This window comes from Akebia trifoliata, chromosome 8, assembly GCF_017979445.1.
Source record: "Akebia trifoliata isolate Shusen 1 chromosome 8, ASM1797944v1, whole genome shotgun sequence".
Classification (NCBI taxonomy): Eukaryota; Viridiplantae; Streptophyta; class Magnoliopsida; order Ranunculales; family Lardizabalaceae; genus Akebia; species Akebia trifoliata.
The window spans coordinates 44066062-44085379 of record NC_141382.1 but is presented as its reverse complement, the minus strand read 5'-3'; the positions used below and the strand labels follow the sequence as shown (position 1 = coordinate 44085379).

At 33.3% G+C, this 19318-nt stretch overlaps 2 protein-coding genes and 1 non-coding gene across 5 annotated transcripts; 1 reads left to right on the top strand and 2 right to left on the bottom strand.

Annotated features, from left to right (window-relative positions):
- The first annotated feature begins 5435 nt into the window (after positions 1 to 5435).
- Positions 5436 to 9016, top strand: LOC147397032 (UPSTREAM OF FLC protein (DUF966)). 2 transcript variants are annotated; one of them, XM_086452425.1, is made up of 7 exons: positions 5436 to 5565; positions 5804 to 5940; positions 6060 to 6129; positions 6241 to 6353; positions 6431 to 7004; positions 8157 to 8261; positions 8685 to 9016. In XM_086452425.1, the coding sequence occupies exons 2-7, from the start codon at positions 5811 to 5813 to the stop codon at positions 8857 to 8859; spliced, it is 1167 nt and encodes a 388-aa protein (XP_086308551.1). In that variant the 5' UTR covers positions 5436 to 5565; positions 5804 to 5810; the 3' UTR covers positions 8860 to 9016. The 2 variants fall into 2 exon arrangements, with proteins under 2 accessions (XP_086308551.1, XP_086308552.1); XM_086452426.1 differs by having other exon boundaries at positions 8157 to 8272; positions 8685 to 8819.
- Positions 9017 to 11214: 2198 nt separating this feature from the next.
- TRNAR-CCU (transfer RNA arginine (anticodon CCU)) lies at positions 11215 to 11287 on the bottom strand. The gene has a single exon. It is a non-coding gene; the product is annotated as a tRNA-Arg (tRNA).
- A 2969-nt stretch (positions 11288 to 14256) lies between these two features.
- Positions 14257 to 19318, bottom strand: LOC147397030 (putative germin-like protein 2-1). Of its 2 annotated transcripts, none has more exons than XM_086452421.1 (2): positions 18127 to 19318; positions 14257 to 14934 (listed from the first exon to the last, which is right to left on the bottom strand). In XM_086452421.1, the coding sequence occupies exons 1-2, from the start codon at positions 18434 to 18436 to the stop codon at positions 14399 to 14401; spliced, it is 846 nt and encodes a 281-aa protein (XP_086308547.1). In that variant the 5' UTR covers positions 18437 to 19318; the 3' UTR covers positions 14257 to 14398. The 2 variants fall into 2 exon arrangements, with proteins under 2 accessions (XP_086308547.1, XP_086308548.1); XM_086452422.1 differs by having other exon boundaries at positions 15703 to 18269.

Genomic DNA, 19318 nt, shown 5'->3' with positions numbered 1-19318 from the left:
GATTTTAATTTAAAGAAAAATGGACTCAACAGTCGGAAATCTACTCTTCTTATACCAAGGTTCGATCACCTACCAAGACAATGGCAAGAATCTTTTTCCCTTAAAAAAATGGATAAATTGAGCGGGTTACCAATTTTTGGTATCGAAACTGTCCCAGACCCAATTTTTTTCGAAAAAAGGATCATGCATTGGGGTTGAATTTTTTGTTGTCCATCACCCATTTCAGTAGTTGGGAGCTGATGGGTATAGGGAAGAGTACTACGTTGAAGTTGCTCTTAGCACACCAACTTTTATTTATAACACACCAATTCATTCGTAAATGATTATATTTCAAAAGGATTGGTTTGGACATGCTCGTCATGTTTTTGTGAATATTTCGAACACCCTCTTGTTCTCAAACTAATTATATATTATCCCTTGACCTCAGTCTTCATGGAGTGATTGACCAAAACGAGTCATATTCAACCTCTTGGACATTCTGTTTTAATGTGATCTTTAGCCTAATTATGATTCTAAACTTGAATTAGGAAAAAAAAACACATGGGAGAATACTCTTTCAAATATTAACCAAAATGTGGAGGGCACGTCAAGATCACCCTATTTTTGAGTAATAAACAAGAAAGCAGCTTTTCTAAGTGTTAAAGGTTGTTAATGAGATTGGCGTACTCGCAATTCTATATAAAATAAAATAGAAAAGACCAAAAAAAGAGGGTAAACCATACCATTCTCCGTCAGGTTTTCTTATCCCACAAGTCGTACGTCTTCTTCTTTCTCTATCCTTCCCAAAAGGTTGTGGAAAGTGCGTACGTAACGATACAAACGACAACCTCAGCACAGCACAATTGACCTTACAATGGACATTAATGTTAATCCTTTAGGTGTTGATGTTACACCTTGAGGACTGGTTAGTAAAATTAATCTAGCGGGTTTGCTCTCTTTAGATGTGTGTTTGAAATTGGAAGTCTTCCGACTTACTCTATTCCACGGTGAAAATATCATGTGAGGTTGGATGAGTCTCATCTCAAAAGATATAGGGCATGGTTTCAAAACTTGTCTGAGACCGAGATGTATCGTCTGAGTTGTCTTGATATTAGACATGAAGGAAATGGACGCACAAGTTAATTTTTAGAATGAGATTTAATATCTTATATTCATTTTTGAAATTTTTGGACATGACGTCTTAAATATATCAAAAAACCTCATCCGAGACGATTCGATATCAGGGATGGACGAGACGAGATGCGAAGCGAAACCGAGTTTTTAAACCATGGTGTGGGGATCCTCTATGATATGAAAAATAATGCTTTCTAAGTATTTTATATAGAGTTTGGATCTTATGCACCTAAGGTGGAGGATTGAAACCCTCCTCTCACACCTCAATACATGTCACTTAAATCATAATTAAAAGAATTAATGCCTAAAATATCTTTTTTTTTTTTTATTTAAATTTTCTTGAATTGTGAGTACAAGATGGTTGTGTTTCAATCCTCCACCTTGGGTGCATATGATTTGGACTCTTTATATATTGCATTTTTTTTTAAAATCTAGGGATATCCCAACTTTAAGTGATAAAATCTTGTTTTTATTTAGAAAACATAATATTTTTTTTTCTATTGGAATAAAGACTCTTCAAAATGTTGGATTTTTTTGTTGTTGTATATTTTATTATTTTTCAAAAATATTATTTATTATATAATATTACAAATAAATTAGTTCAAATTCGTTATCCATATTATTTACCCTTTTAATATAATAATATGTACATTTACGAGAATCAAGCTTAGACTCAGCTCAATTTGGTTTCATAGTAGCACATTGCAAAACAATTTTCAGGTCATCGATTCAGGACTACCTTACCCATCAATTTTTTTTTTATATTACAAGAATCACTTTTAAGAATATAGTTATGAACAATTTATACATAGTATCACACATGTGATTGTGTACACACAATGATTTATAACTCATAAGGATTTCTATGTTTAAATTTCTTGTCATCATCCCAAAATTTCATGGAATCATTAAAACTAAACAATAATTGAATCAAAATTTATTAAAGAACTTGATTTTTTTGTCTACAAAAATTAGATCAAATAAGATAAAGAAATGCTGATTTGGGTGAAATATTTTTCATTTCCTGCTTAATTATTACTAATTTAAGCATAAAAATCCTTGCTTGAAGAAATTGGTACTTTCAATTTCCTTTGTATCACAACTTTCACCCTTCAAATTTAAAGATATTTCTCATCTTTATAAAGTCAAAAATACATGAGGTTTGTTTATATATATATAAAAGAGTGGTGTTAGAGTGACTTCAATGGAGGACACGTTGACGTGGTGGCTCGTGCATGTCTATAGATGCATTTTACTCCTATTTACGCATCGAGATGTCCCCATATGTCTTCTACTGAGGTCACTCCACCATTAATATAAAGAAAAGCATTTGATGAAAGGGTCAAAAACACTAGCAGTTTTTTTTTTTCCTTCTGATTCGCCCTTTCGGCCGTTATGCCTCTTTTACTCATGGACTGCTCAACAAATATAAAACACAGCCTTCCATTTCTCATCTTTTTCTCGCACGATAAATTAATCCCCATTAAATATCGTGAGTTATTGGACAGTTGGAAAAAAGAGAGGTACTTCTGTGCTTTTGGGAGTAGGTTTGCAATCAGACTCCAGTCTATCTTGAAGGAAGGACAAGCAGAGTACTCCTTGGGACCCACTTACCCATAAGTGTAGTCCCAAAACTCCCAGTCAACCAAACATAAGTATCAGTCTATCTTTCATTTCTAGCCAATGATTTAAAATTAAAAAATAAAAGAGTCGTGATAATCACACGATGCATGTCTCCCTCCCTCTCTCATATTCAAAGAATCGTGGATCAGTTGTCTCGAGATAAATAAAAAATATATATGATTATGTGTATCTCAATGCAATTGATCTACGATTCTGTAATGGGACGTGTGTCAGAGGGATGGCGTTAAAAAATCATTATATGAAATAAAAAGTATCTTTGAATTTAATTTTTTTTTTACTAGGATTACAATCTCATAAAAAAAAAGAAGTAGAAATCACCAATCAAACTAATAGTAAGTGTTGTGGCTCAGCAAGGCATGGACTACGACTTATTTCGCTGTATATTGGGAAACTTTTGTTAGGTCAGGGCTCTCAACCATAGGGTTAGTTCCATCCTTAAAAATAAAATAAAATAAAAAAATAATAATGGAGGTGTGGACCATGCAATTATGGGTCAGTAGTGCACTTAATAGTCTGCCAAGTGGCATGTCAAGAGACTAGAGTTGCATTACAAAACAACTCCAATAAGTAGAGTATCAGCCTTCTCCATAAATTAAACAATTAACTAAAATTACTAAATAAATTAGGTGACCCACTCTTCCACGTGTCTTCCAATGGATAGAATATTGTCCATAATTCTTTGGGTAAATTCGTTATACAAAATTCCAAAATTACCCTTCAAAGTATGGTACGCACTTTTTCTTGAAGCAATTTTCAAACTTCAAGTTTAAAGCTAGCAAAGTACCGGAACCTAAAAACAACTGGAAGAAGAAAGTGGCTCTAACCAACTTTTTAATTCAATCAGTTGTGTCAAATATGATGGATATGTGAGGTAAAATAATATTTTTACAATACAATGACCTAATCAACTTTAATCTATTTAAGGGTTAAAATATTTTTATAATATTATATTATAATATTCATAATTTTATTATGTATTTTATTCTTATGTTTTATTGAGAGCAAGGTTTGAATTCAAGACTTTTTGAGTACTGTAAAATGTAAAGATTTCTTTAATTATTGAAAAATAAATTAATTTTTATTATTATACATAAATTGAAAGTCAAAAATTTTCTTGACTTACTTGTTTGTGAGAATTGTAGAGATAATTTTTTCAAATTTTAGTCTCACAAGATAAATACAAGAATGATGCTCACCTAATAAATGCTTTAACTCTCTCATTTACTTGTATGTGAATGAGAAAGAGAGTGGGTCTCAGTTACATCAAAATCAATAAGTTCTTTCCAATCTTCACTTTTCAAAATTTGTTATTTGGATTTAGAATATTTGTTTCAAGATCACAGAGCAGCGTGTCAATTGATTTTAGTATAATGACCTATTCCAAATCGACAATAGTCCATCCATATTCAATCATTAAGAATTCAAGATTGATGGAATCAATTCAATACAAATAATTGATCATAAGTTCGAATCTTTCTCGAGGAAATTTGATTCATCTAAATTAAAAAATTCAAGATGACAAGACTTGCTTTGATGGTTAGTAGGCAACTTGTACTAAGGCTTTGTTTCAATGGTCTTATTAACATATGCCCTTTAGGAATACGATAAGGTGCATTAAATACAGTTTGAAAATAAGAATTTGAGGGTATTTTTGATAATATTTTTTTAGGGTTATTTTGGTAGAAAAATCAATTTTCAAGGCACATTTAATGTATTTAAACGTGCCCTAAAGGCACATGTTACCAAATCCCTTGTTTCAATCATGGAGAATGCTAACGTCCAAGTCCTTATGGGGACATTTGCATTGTCTACCAAATTAATTTTTCAATAATACCCCTCACCACTTTATCTTTTACTTTAAAAGACAAGGGTGTGTTGGTCTTTTATATAATAAATGTCTGTTTACAAAATAATGTTAAGGGCATTTTGATTTTTTGATTTATTTAAATGCCTTTTTTTTTTTTTTTGGGTAAATGTTTTGTCAATCAATACTAACATAATTAATACATTTATTAAAAATATAATAAATATATTTATTATATAAAAAATTAACATGAGTTTATCTTTTTCACTAAAAGATAAAATAGAAAAGAATATTATTGAAAAAAAATGTGATTGAAAATGCTAACTTTCGTCTTGGACATTGGCATTCTCGTTCAATTATATTCTATCTCATCTCAATGATAAAAATTTCTAATATAATTATCAATTTATCTACATAAATTATTTTTCAAAAATATCTCTCATCAAATGACAATTTTGCAATACCACTTTAACTTATATTTTTTTAGATTGCAGGAAGTAGAAGCTCACAACAACAAACCTAAATGGGAATTTTTGTATATTTATTTTGGGTGCATTTTTATAATTTGAATTAGGGTATTTTGGTCATTTAAATAAAATTATATTATTGTATTTTATAGAATTCTGGTTGGTTTTAGTTAGTTGCCCTAAACGAAACACCCAATTAAATAAATAATCCACATAGAGCCAGGGACAGGGTAACATAATTATATTAAAATATGTCAAATGTGTCCTTTATGAATAAAAAAACTGAAATGACCAGAATACCCTCGCTCTTATCGTAAATTTCTTCTATAACGGAATGAACTTTTTCTGATAAAATAAATTAGTCAAATAGAGTGACGAAAATGCCCAAAATATCGCGGGAAATCAACGAAGAACTCTCGAGTAATCTTTAAAAATCCACTCTGTTTCACTGTTTCTCACTTTCTTCTATAAATAGTTTAGAATCTTGTCCCCATTCACCCTTAAATCCATTCTCTCGATCGATAAAGAAGAAAATTGGTAATTCTCGATCTTCGATTCTTCTTTCGATTTCTGCGAATCTCGCGTTTCTTTTTATTATTAAAATCAACTTTTTGTAGAATTTGTTTTCTTTTCGGCGTTTTCTGAACCAAACAGGCCGGCAAGCCAACATCTCTTATTAGAATTATTATTTTTTTAATTAAATTTGTGGAGAGAATTTAATGGTGATGCTGCCCTAAAAGAGAAGATTTGTTCTTGTTTGGTGGTGTTGTTGCAGAAGAATAATGGAAACCAAAGGAGGAGGAGAGGTGAGACGAATCCACGTCATTTATTTTCTGAGTCGTATGGGTCGAATCGAGCAACCTCACCTCATCCGAGTTCATCATCTGACTCGTAATGGCGTCCATTTACGAGGTTTCTCTGTTTTTCTATATCACAGCTTCTCCTCTCTAATTTCTCCTTCTTCTTTTTTTTTTATAAATTTTTTCCAAGTTTTTGATTGTTTTTTTTTTTTCTTTCTTTCTAATCTGAAGATGTAAAGAGATGGCTATCAGATTTGAGAGGAAAAGAGATGCCAGATTCATTCTCCTGGTCTTACAAGAGGTTTGAACTTCAAACTTAAAACTTCAAAACTCAGCTTGTTGTTCATGGTTTTGCTAACGTGCGTTGTTCTTAATGGTGTATGTTAGTAACAGTTTGAGATTGAATTTGCAGGAGATACAAAGCTGGTTATGTTTGGCAAGATTTAATGGATGATGATCTCATCAGTCCAATCTCAGACAACGAATATGTCCTCAAAGGATCAGATTTCTCAGGACTCCGATTCGGTAAAATTCATTTATTTTCTAATTAATAAGTCCATAAATCCCTATTTAATTATAATTTGGTTTGATCCGACGAACAGATTCTTGTTCATGTGAAGAAAAAGAAGGTTCGATCCTTGATTTAAAACTCAAGCAAACTTCGATCAAAGAAACTGAAGAAAAACCAAAGATGAAGATCGATTTCTCAACGAAATCATCTCAAACAGACGAAGATTCAGGACCGTTGGATTCAGAGACAACTACAGATCCTGTGTTCAGTTCCACCACCACAGAGATCGAGGAATTCAGTGAGGAAATCGAGGATTCTTCTTGTACGGAAAATAAGAAGAAATCGTTTGCTAAGAGCAAGAGCTACTCGAGTGGAAGTTCTAGGATGTTTCGCAACCTATTGAGTTGTCGTGCAGTGGATACGGAGGATTCAGTGATGATGATCAAGAGCAAGAGCTACTCGAGTGGAAGTTCTAGCATGTTTCGCAACCTATTGAGTTGTGGTGCAGTGGATACGGAGGATTCAGTGATGATGATCAATAAGAGTTCTAAATCAGATGGTGTTCGTGATGGAGATGAGATTTGTAAAGTGGGTACGTTTGGTGGGTCCGAGAGGATCTTTGGTGGTGGGGCTTGGAGCCAACAACAACAGAAACAAAATTCCAGGTAAAAGAGAAAGAGTATAGATCCCGTATTCACAGGAGTTAGTTTGTAAACTAACTTCTGCTATTCTTCGCTGCGCACGTGGCACGTTCTTGCGGGCAAATTGACTTAGAAACAAGTTAGCCTGATTTTGTTTCAGAATATTAATCATGGATCGTAACTACATAAATTACAATAAAAAATACATGACCGAGATGTCATGTCCATTCAATAAAAAAGAAGAAGAGAGTTTCTATTGCCACATCAACTTTTTCTAAAAGCATCCCAATTCATCATTCATAAATCACCAATGAATTAGTGGGTGCTCTTAGTAAAAGTTGGTGTGGCAATAGAAGTTCTTGAATGTGCTCATAAACTCAGATGTGTCCGAGTCAACTCAAGAGAGTTTAAACGGACTTAGATGCCACGTATGGAGTTTTCTATTGAAATTTGACATTGACTCGTCTGCAATGAATCAATTCTTCCAAGTTTTTTGAAAAAATTCAAACCGAGTCAATTGGTTTAAATCAGATTTTGTGTTTCTTTTAGGTATGTCAATATATAAATTATAAAGATTCCAGATTGTATGCACCTCTCACACCTCAATGCATGCCACATAAGCCATAATTCAAAGAAATTTTGAAAAAGGAGAAATTTTAGGTATTAATTCATTTGATTGGGGCTTACATGGTATGCATTGAAGTGTGGGAGGAGGGTTTCAATCCTTCACCTTGGGTGCATAAGAGAATAACATTGAAATTGGTGAAAAGAAAAAACAATAAAGTGGGTAGTGTGGACCTTACTCCACAATAGTTGGAATATGACGTTCATCCCCCACAATAGATTTTTAGGATTTTAAATATTTACGATTGATATAAGATAATATTTGTAGTCCTAGAATATATTAATCTAGATTATATCAAAAAAACATTTTTGATTTATTTACATATAATGATGTCAAAATCCATTTGAATCAATTTGGAAGAGTTGACTCACCCGAGTTTGATTAAATTGATTGATGTCTAGCTGTTGGATTTGAGCTTTCTTCTTAATGATCTTGAAGAATGATGAATAATCAAATCTAAGAATTCTAAACTCGATACAAATAAGCCTTTTTTTTTTTTGCCCTTTTGGAATGTTGGATTGTTTAATCAAATCTCTTTTATGAGTTTTCAGGAAAAGTTTTAGCGGTGGAGAAAAGAATTCGAAGAAATCGAGTGAGTTTCCAAAGCAGAAGAAGGTTTCTAGTGCTTATAGGCGAGTCCCAGAGCCAATTTGCTCGTAAGTTTATAGTATGTTAAGCTTCCTCGTAGTTAGTACAGTTTCTATTGATTCTAGTAAACTATTAAATTGAAAGTATAATTGTCAAAACTCTAAATTTAAATGGATATCATGGGGAAGCTTAGTTTTCAAACTCGGAATCTTATCTTATTGATTGAATCCTTCTGTAACGAGTATTGCTCCTGCTTTCCAATGCTCTATGAGATGATCCTTTAATCTCAACTCTCAAAATATTGGATCCCACTCCTAAAGAGGATCCCTAGAGGCATGTAAATTTCCTTCCATTTCAGTCGTACTGTTTGATGTTGTACAAATTTGTTCTTTGAGATTAGGAAAATTTGCATGGATGGTTACATATATGGGCATGAATAGAAATTTATGAAGTTTGGTTTATATTGTGTTATAAATGTTTTGAAAATGCAGGCAATGTAGGAAGCCATTCAAGCCAGAGAAATTGTACACACATATGAAGTATTGTAGAGGTTTGAAAAGCTTAGGCAAGAGTAGTCCTAGTGCTGTTGCTGGTGTTGATGTGTCGAAAAAATCAACATATCCCTCTTCCAAGGAAACAAATTCAACCTATTTATTGGCCCACTAAAGAATTTGTGGTTTGAGTAAGAGATTTTATCTATCCAATTAAGGTTGTGATTTAAGTCTGTATTTTCCAGCTTTAGTCTCCATGTAAAGAAATGAGAGGAAATGGGAAAGCAGAAGAGCTTTGTGTAGATAACCCCTCTTTCTTGATCTTTGACTAATTAATCTGTCTTCTCTTCTGCAATTCTTAGGAGCTTCTCCTTTCTCCTTCAACACTACATGCATGCATTAGGTCAGAACCTTGAGCTCATAAGGTACTGAGTTGGAGTGGGATTGGTGCTAAATCGGTATACAATATTCAATAACAATTTTGTTAGATCCAGATACCATATGAAATTTGGTGTTTTAAGTCCGATATGTCTGTAAATTCAATATTTACGGGTCACGGCTCGAGTCTTATTTCAAATAAAAATTTGTAAGACCAATATATAGCTTATATGGGTGTATAATTACGCTAGAAGTGGATCAATAAGATGCCTCCACGTGGCCAAACTAAGACAAAAGAAAGCTGAGTAAAAAAAAGATGTGTGTCGTGTCTTTAAAATAAGTAAACCCACTCAACAGATGAGTTGTTTAGCCAAGACGTATACATGTCAACTCAACTGTATCCTTGAAAAGATTCAGCTTTAGTTGATGCGTGATAGAATCCAAAGCACTTAGTTGAATGTAATCGAATGATCATTTTATTAAGTAATGATTATGAAAATAGCAAGAGAATTAGAGTGAATCCCAACAAAATATTTCCAACAATCCTAAGACTATAATACCAATTGTATTCTCATATCAAATTAGTAAATGATTAAGATTTTCGAAAAAGAAGTTACAAACTAAAGTGGACTCTTGGAGTCTATAAATATTAGTTTCATCGCACAGGTAAGGGACTTTTGATCCGTTTTACAATTTATCTCTCTAGATTTGACGCTAACTTAATCATCGGAGATTCTTGATTTGGGAACTCCTCCCAGATTGAGACCTTTTTTTTATAAGGACTAGGAAGTAAATCATCATGGGATACAAGTTTGGGGTGAGGTAAAACTAGTTGCCTACAATTTATATATCTTCAAACATATTATCAACTTGGGATATCGTTGATCCAAAATTGACTGATGAATTATAAAATCAGGTCCAACTGGATTGAGTTTTTAGATGGGAACGGATCGAATGCTAGGTATGATCCCATTCATTGTTAGTCATAGAGTAGACTCTAAGAGTTATGAGCTTTTGCTTCTATTCCTGACATAAAAACATGAGTTGTGATTTTCTGACTCCCCCTCTACTCTTCTGACTTGGCATGTGTATAAAATCATAGTTTTTTTTTTCTCAAGATACACAACTCCATATATTTATGGAGATTTATGTGCATTTGTGTATCTTGAGGAAAATTTTATGATTCTGTGCACATGTCACATCAGGATAGCAGGAGGGGGGGAGGGGGTATAGTAGAGGGGAGGGGAGTCAATTTATCATTATTCCAAAAACATCTCTTTTCATGTTTCTGAATACAACCCCTAACTCATAAAGGTTGCTTGTTTGTTTTTTGTAACTAAAAACCCTTGGGAGGGTTTCAAAGTTTGAGTTGTTGAGAACCTACAAGTAGGGCTTAAAACGAGTCGGGTTGGAACCAGATATGTGTCTACTCATATCCATATCTGAATTTTTAATTTGGGTCCAGATCCGGATCCGATTGAATTAATTGATTTCGGATGGGTCAAATAATTTTAAATCATTACAAAGTAATTTATTAAAAAATGTGGTTTATATGTGATTTGAACTAAAATCCTTTCCCCATTTGAAAAGAAGCATTTACCACTATACCTAATATTCATTTGTTAATGAATGAAAGACTAAAAATATAAAAATATATTATACAACATACAAAATAATATATCATTGGAATATAAGCATATATAAGGATAGGTTTGTATTCGACTCGTATCCAACTCGGGTCAAGGGACATCAATCCATATTTTAATTCGGATATATTTCAAGAAATCAAATCCGCTAAAACTTGAATTTGGATTTCGAATAAAATCCGACTCATTTTAAAACCTACCTACAAGTGACTTACATTCAAGTTGGATTGAATGCTTGCAGCTAGAAAGTATTGTTTAGTGGTCGGCCTTGGGTCAATAACTGTTGCTCCATTTATTGATTTTTATTAAGAGCCGTGCTAAACTGACTCAAAAAATAACTTAACTGACCTGGAATGTGCACAGTAGAATCATAGATTTTTTTCCTCGAGATACTAAAGGAAAAATATGGTTCTCACACATTTCACTTCAGTTGAGAGTGTTTGAGTGGTGGGAAAAATACATCATGTAAATTCCTGAAAAATGTCAAAAAAATGATGCCCACAAAGCGCGCCAGGTAGGGGTCGAACCTACGACTTTCTGCTTAGGAAACAGACGCTCTATCCACTGAGCTACAGGCGCCTCTTTTATTAATTTGTAATTCAATTTATATATATATGGGAAATGTTCAGCAAAAAACATTTTTTAAAACATGGGTTAAAGGTTTTGGAATGGGCTGATTTTTGGTGAGGATGATCTCTACGGTGAGGATATCATCCTCACCAAAAATCAGCCCATTCTAAAACCTCTAACCCATGTTTTGCCAAAATGTTTGTTGCTGAACGGGACCATATATATATATATATATTGGGAGAATAACTCTTTATTGAAAATATGTACCGAACAATCTCCTAGTAAAGAAGTCAGGTCATCTAAGTCCCACTTAATGAAATATTAAGTCTATTAAAGATCTTTTAAAGATTTTTTTTAAGAAAAATATCTGAAATACCCTTTTAATAATTTTACAAAGTGTTTGATATAAAATATATGGAGTAAAATAAAAATTTTGAACAATTTATTTAGGTATTAAAAATCATAACTAACATTTTCATGTCAAGAAGTACGATGAGATCCTAGCTTGAGGTCACTCTACCACGACTCATATTTTAGATGTATGTAGGATGGACAATATCTTCATCTCAAGTTATTTGGTTCAAGAACTTGTGTTTACCTCGGGGAGAACAAAAACATTTCAGATAACACAATGTGGTTGGAAATGGGTGCATCATACGCTCGCTATGGACTCACCACGCATACTTTAAGTAGGACCCACAGAATTAGATTGGGAATTAATGCCAATAATTTTCATGATTCAATATTGGCTCATGCACAAGTGTGTAATGGTTCGTGCTGATGTGCTATCAACTTAAGAGAACCAACATATTTTTGATTGTGTATCAAAGAAGTTGGCATACTTTTTTTTATATTATAAACCTTGTCTGTTATTTTTCAGTTGGCAAACATTTACAAAACATCCAACACACATTGATAGAGACACAAGGACACAACATTGGTGGGAAAAAAAGAAGAAACAAATTGTTTTATTGTTCAAATTGATTAAAAAAAACAACCACCATGGTTTTGTAATTAAAAGTTCTAAAAAATTAAATGGGTAGGTATACAAATTAAGATGGTTAACCAGAACTATAGCTGGCTTTGATCCTGCAATCAGGCCAACCATGGTTTTGGATTTTGCTTTCTCAAAACCCCGTCTTCCTTTATTATTTTCTTAATTTTTTTAATAAAAAACTGACTCCTCTTCACCTCTCTAAAATCTTTTATCCACAAAATCACGCTCGCGATCTGTTCTTTTCATTTAATTTTTTTTTCTAGTTGCACAATCGTATTCGAAGTGTTATTGAAAAAATTATGGTGGACTTGATTTAGTATATTGTTGTCTCCAAAAGACTAAAAAATGAGAGAGATACTATAATGATAGACATCACAGTCAGAAGATGATTACCAGCAAGCCTGATAGATAATCTCACCCATAGAGTAGTTAGAGATGTATTAAGAAATCAGAAATAAGTTTGGAAGGTGGAGATACATTAGAAATAAGCTTTGAACACGTCTTGGTCTTGCATCAAAGCTACTCTCTTGATTCTAAGGTCAATGGTCTGACCTTTTAATGAATTGCATCTCTTTTTTTAACTTATATTTTGTTACGTACCTACTTAGATTGAAATACTAAAAATAAATTTAAAAAAAAAAGATTAAGAATAATAGGAAAATTGATCTCCTTAAGAGAAATCGAACCTTCATGTAACCAATTCGAGATGGTTAATCTCCAAATCTCAAAAAGGATTTTTAATAATTATTCTCTACATAATTTTATTTAAACTTCAAAATAATTTAAATACAAAATAAAATAAAACTATCCAACCACCCATTATATCATTCTCCTATAACCATTATTTCTCTAAACTACCCACTCTCCACTCCTAGAGACCTACTCACGTGCAACTATCTACTAGGGGTGGACATTGGATCGGGTAAATCCGAAAACCGAACTAATCTGAAACCTTTTGAATTGGATTGGTTCAAATTGAACATGGTTTAATTCGGGTTCAGATTGTAAAAAAAATCTGATTGATTTGGTTCGATTCCGGATTATGGGTATAATAGAATCGAACCAATTTATATATATATATTTAAAAATAAAATATAATCTTAAATAGAAAAGGTAAGAACATTCAAACAATACTCAAAGTTTCAAACCCCTTTCTTAGTTTCTTTCATCTATTTTCTCTTCTTTAAATTCTTTGAAGAAAACCTAAGCGTTCGTCTCCCTCACCTCGCCACTCTCACTCTCCACTTTTCTTAATTTCTTTAATCTATTTTCTAATTTTTTTTCATAATTTTCATTTTTAATGTGTTATGTGTGATACTTTGTTTATGTGTAAATAAGAAATATGTTGATATTTTGTTTATGTGTGTTATGTGTTATGCGTGATATTTTGTTTAATATTTATTTTATTTAGTTTTAAATTTTAATTATTTTAATTTTACTATTGAAAATAATAAGTATAAGAATCGAGAACCGATTTGAACCAAGGTTGGTTTAGATTAGTTCAATTCCAAATTTGTAGAATCAATCATGTTTGGTTTGATTACGATTTTGCCACAAATTTGAACCATGTGCACCCCTACTCTCTACTCCATAATTACAAAACTATGATATGATACTTCTCAAGCATCTTGATACATTACTCTCTTCCCAACATATGGGTACATAACATATTATATTCTTATTAATGAATTGCTCCAAATAAATCCAACTCCACCCATTGGATTGCAAGGAAAGAAATTTGTTAACTAAATTTTTTTGGTGGATTGGCCAGGGTTCGGAAAATTGTAATTGAAAAAGAAAAAAAAGTGGAAAATATTTCCCCTCTAAGTTAAAATTTTGGCATTTTCATTCTAATCCCACTAGTTATCAACATGATTTTGACCGTAGTTTTTAGAGAAAGATTTGATTCTTTCTAAGCAATCTTAAAGATAATTGACAACAACTCTTTCAATTAAATCATATTAATCCATAACTATCTCCAATGAATTTGCATGGTGGAACAAAAACAATCAAAGAAATATTAGAAGGCAAACATCTAACCACACACGCGCACACACAGGCACACGTAAACGACATAGACACAGACGCACATTGAGTCATTCTTTGCAAACACACTAGTTTGTCTAGAACCGCGACTTGATCCTATTAGTTACGTTCTTACCCACTTGAAAAGCCTTTGCAAGAACATCATTGGAGATGTCAGGTTTCGATCCAAAAATAGCATTCCCTATTACAATGACACCGGGGTTTTGGCTACTAAGAGCTGCTATTGCAATAGCGTTACCATACCCAACATTGCGTTGAAAGTGAATGAGACCCACAGGGAACACAAACATGTCTCCCTTCTGAAGGACCTTAGTGATAAGACGATTCTCAGGGTTTGAAGTGACAAAACCAACATGGATGGTTCCTTTCAAGACTGTTAGAATCTCGGAGGCTCGTGGGTGGGTGTGTGGAGGATTGATGCCCCAAGGTGCATAATCTATACGAGCCATGGAGATGCCTAGAGTGTTGAGTCCTGGTATATGAGCCACATTGACCGGGGTGACGCTAGAGCCAACTTTGTTAGATGTGTTGCCTACTAAGTGTAGTCCACTGAAGAAAAAATCATTTTCGTGAGCCAACTTTGGGTCCTTGCACGCTTTACCATTCACTAGCACTGCGAAAACATGATAAATACTTAAATGTGTAAATAAAAATAAAATATTGATCAAGTTTTCTACAATTAATGAAAAGTACTTATTGAGAAATGAAGAAGAAACAATTTGGCAGGCCATCGACTTTTAAATCTCCTTTTATCTTTTAAAGGTATTTTTTGATAAATTATTTTCTTTAGTCCGAAGGTAATTCGTCTATAAAATCTAAAACTGTTCGTTCTTCGAAAGTCAAAATATTTACTTCTAATTCTTCATTATCATTTAATTGACATGAAATGGTCACAGATAGAAAAGCATTTTGAAGAATTACTTTTATCAAAAGATCACTCTTCTAAGATGTAATTGAGAATATAAAAAAAAAAAAAATTGTTCAAGTTTTACCCAATTAATTAATGAACCTATCGAAGAAAGCAATAAAAAAAAAGAATGATCAAACATATGAATTTATCTCAAGTGAGGCAAGTCAAATACATCTCATTATCCAATATAGAGATTCTATTGACACAATAACTTTTGCTTACAACACACCAATCATTTTGAAATTAAATCCAGGTGTTATAAGTAAAAGTTGGTGTGGTAATGGAAGATCTTTATCCAACTCTAAAAACAATGCAAAGAAGCGCAAGGAAACCAAGTCCCATGTTTGATGGTATGCCTCAAATGTCATTTGAGACAAGGTAGAAAATTAAGTCTTATTTAATTTTGTTGTTTGATATGTTATAAAAAAAATTTGGCGTGGCAATATAAATTCTACAAAAGAAATATTGTACCTGGGCCATTAGGATCAGCAACACAGAAATCTTGAAGGGGACTATGATCAGATGCCAAGGCAAGAGAGCAAGTAAGAGCAAGGAGTCCCAAAAACAAAATGTGGGTTGCCATTTTAATACTCCGAATTGATCGAAATTGGTTTCTCATTCGTTCTTTCGTCCAAATTCAAATAAATGGGATCACTGATTCAAGAGAATGAGAATGATTTTGGGATGTAAACATGGATGCATTAAGTTCCATTTATATAGAAAGATCAGAATCAATACATCTGCATGGTTGCCGTCCAATGTAGATTGAAAGGGTCATCTTTCTTCATCTCTTCTTAATTTTTCTTATTTTTTAAAGCTTAAAAAGCTTGGAATTAGTGTGACTCGGTCACTAAAATCTCCTTTACGATAATGGTATTGGGATGCACCATGCAATTGGGTGTCTGTCAGCATCAACACTCAATCACCACAGAGTCGAGTTAACTCGATGGTTCACATGTTTACTCGAGCCAATCAAATAAATATATATTATATTTATTATTTCCTAAAATTATTTTAAATTTGAATTATATTTCCTTTGAGCTTCCTGAAAACTCTGGCCGCGTTTTAATAAGTCTAGACGATTTTCCAAGTTGGCCTGTCGAGTTGGTTCGACTGAGTTTGTTACTGAGCTAACTCAAATTGGACCAATAAGAATATTTCAAACATTTTTATTCCATGGATTATTGTCATTATGCAAAGAAGAAGGGAACCTTATGAGTCAATTCAATATGCAAAAGCTTTGCAATATTATTGATGTTGAGATTCAATAAGAATCCAATCTACTATGGACAAACCAAATAAGTTACCTTAATTAAAATTAATCTAACTTTTATCCTGGAGGTCCATCGATGGATTCCAAACCAATGAGACGACTAAGAAAATATATAGATTGAAAACTTTCTTAATCAAACCAGCTTTAAAGAGAGAATGTGCCACTCCATGAGGTAGTAATAAGTTTCTGTGTTAAATTGATGCAACCTGAAGTGCTTTTCAAGCCAGTAATAGATGGGATTTTTTGGAATCTCAAGTTGAGCAGATCCAATGGAGCAGATTTAGAGTTACACAAACCTGTGTGATCTACAACATAACAATTAGAACACATAATTTGCGAACCGATTTTGCAAAATAAGTGACTGAAGTTCACTATTTCTCTCTTTTATCCACCAAACAAAACATGAAAGATGGCTTATATACGATTAGTGTTCATAATGGGTTTTTACAGACCAAGATACATACAACATAAATGAAGGCCAAACCTTAAAAAAGAAAGAAAAATGGGTAAAAATGAAAAGACACATTACATTCGCAGTACCTTCGTAGGTAGCTCTAATTTTTTATTTCTATGGAATTTTGTAACCTTGTCAACTTCTTCATCAAGTCCACACTCACAGTACAACTTGGCCAGACTAGCTAACACATTATCTTCATATAGCCCAAACCCAGTTTTAATTGTGCGAGAATGTATCTCTTTCCCTTCTCTCAGACCCAATACACCCACACAAGCATTAAGAACCCAAGAAAGTATAAACGGGTTTAGTTGAACATCCTCACATACCATTTCAAGGTAAAGCTCCAATGCTTCTTGATTCAAACCATTTCTCACATAACCCGAAATCATTCTTCCCCATAATCTCACATTCTTCACTAACAACTCATCGAAGAGGCGACGAGCAAGAACCATCCTATTACATTTCTCATACAACACTATAAATAAGCTCATTGTTTGTGTTTCTAACTGGTACCCAAATTTAATCAAGTGACCATGGATTTCCTGCCCTTGTCTAAGTGCCGTTTCCATAACACAAGATCGAATCAAACATGTAAAACCCAAATCTTTCACCACTTTCATATCTAAACCCCATCCCAAGATTCTCCGAATTAAACCCATTGCTTCTTTAGCTCGATTATTAGTGTTATAGCCATCTATCATTGCGGTGCAAGCGGCAATTGTTGGTGCATCGATCTTATCAAACACTAAACGAGCATTGTCAATACTTCCACACTTTGAATACATATCAATCAATGCTGTTACAATAAACTCATCACTTTCGCACCGATCCTTCAAGATATCCTCGTGAATTTCAATACCCATCTTTAAATTCCTTGTTTTCGCGCAAGAATTCAAAGCTATAGTATAAGTAAAGACATTCGGCCTAATCTGCGAATCCGATTTCATCAAATTGTACAATCTAAGAGCTTTATCAGGGAAATTTGATTGACTATACATGGATATAATACTAGTCCAAGAGACGGCATTTCTATAAGGCATTTTATCGAACAATTGACGAGCAGTTTCAAAGCATCGACATTTGGCATAAACATTTATAAGATTATTGGCAACAAAAATATCTTTTTCTAATTGGGTTCCGATTATTTTAGAGTGAATTATTTTACCAAATTCGAGATTCTCCGCTTCGGCACAGCTCTTGAGGAGAATACAGATCAAACTCGGTTCAGGCTCCATGCCTTGAGCTTCCATGAGTTCCAAGACATTGAGAGCCTCTTGCATTCTTTGTTCGAATGACCAATCATTTGCTGCCACGTGTTGGATTTGTGACCGTTGGTCAGTTTTTTGGTGAAGGGGTGCCGTTGCTGTTAGAGACACAGGTAGCCGTTGGTGTTGAGAGTGGTTGGAGAGAAGATTAGAGAATCTATGTTGGCTTTGAAGGACGTGAGGGGTTGGGGAGAGAAACAAGGCCGCCATTGGGTTTGCTATATCTGAATTTGAATCAAAGATTGGGTGGTTTTAAACGGTTGGTAAGATTCCAACGGCTATAAAGAAAAGTCCATGTATCGGAGGGCTAGGATTGCTCTACCACTGCACTTGCTGTTGGACACTGAGCTGATGTGTACGTGTGTACAAAACCATGGATGCTTATCGAGTGAGCGAAAAATAGGGACCACCCACTAGTAATTGCACTCCATCACTTAAAGATTTCCTTTTGCACTCCATTAGGATGATTACCCTCAAAATAAAAATAAAAATATTGCACTCCTTTGATTTTTTTATTGTTCTTCTTCAACCTGAGAAATGCTTGATTGTACGACAAACATGCTTACAATTTACAGGAATAGAGAAAACGAAATCTCGAGAGTGTAAATAAACCCTAAATCTTAACGTTACTGATAATGAAATGCAAGTAGTTAAGTTAAATTAGAGGTTATATTTTAAGGTTCATGTGCAGTCGGTCTTGAAGAATATTTATGATTCTGTTTCATGGTTTCAAAACTTGGTTTGACATCTCATTTCGTCCATGGATGAAATCGAGTTGTCTCAGGCAAGTCATCTTAATCAAAGACTATCACCTCTTTTTTCATCTCTTATGTTTTTCGACAAAACCAATCATCATCAACCTCTTTAGGTAAATATTTTAGTCCTCATCTTAAACTTTCAAATCTCAAACAACCTATGATTTTTTTAAATATGAAAGGATGAAACTTTGGCTTTGGTAGACTCAACCATAAGTTTACTTAGGCAATTCATAGTAACAAAAGTCGACGACTCTTGGAAAAAGTTGCGTTTTAAACTCGTTTAATAAGGTAATTGTTTAAAACGTCAAAAAAACATGACTTTTGAAAAAGTCAC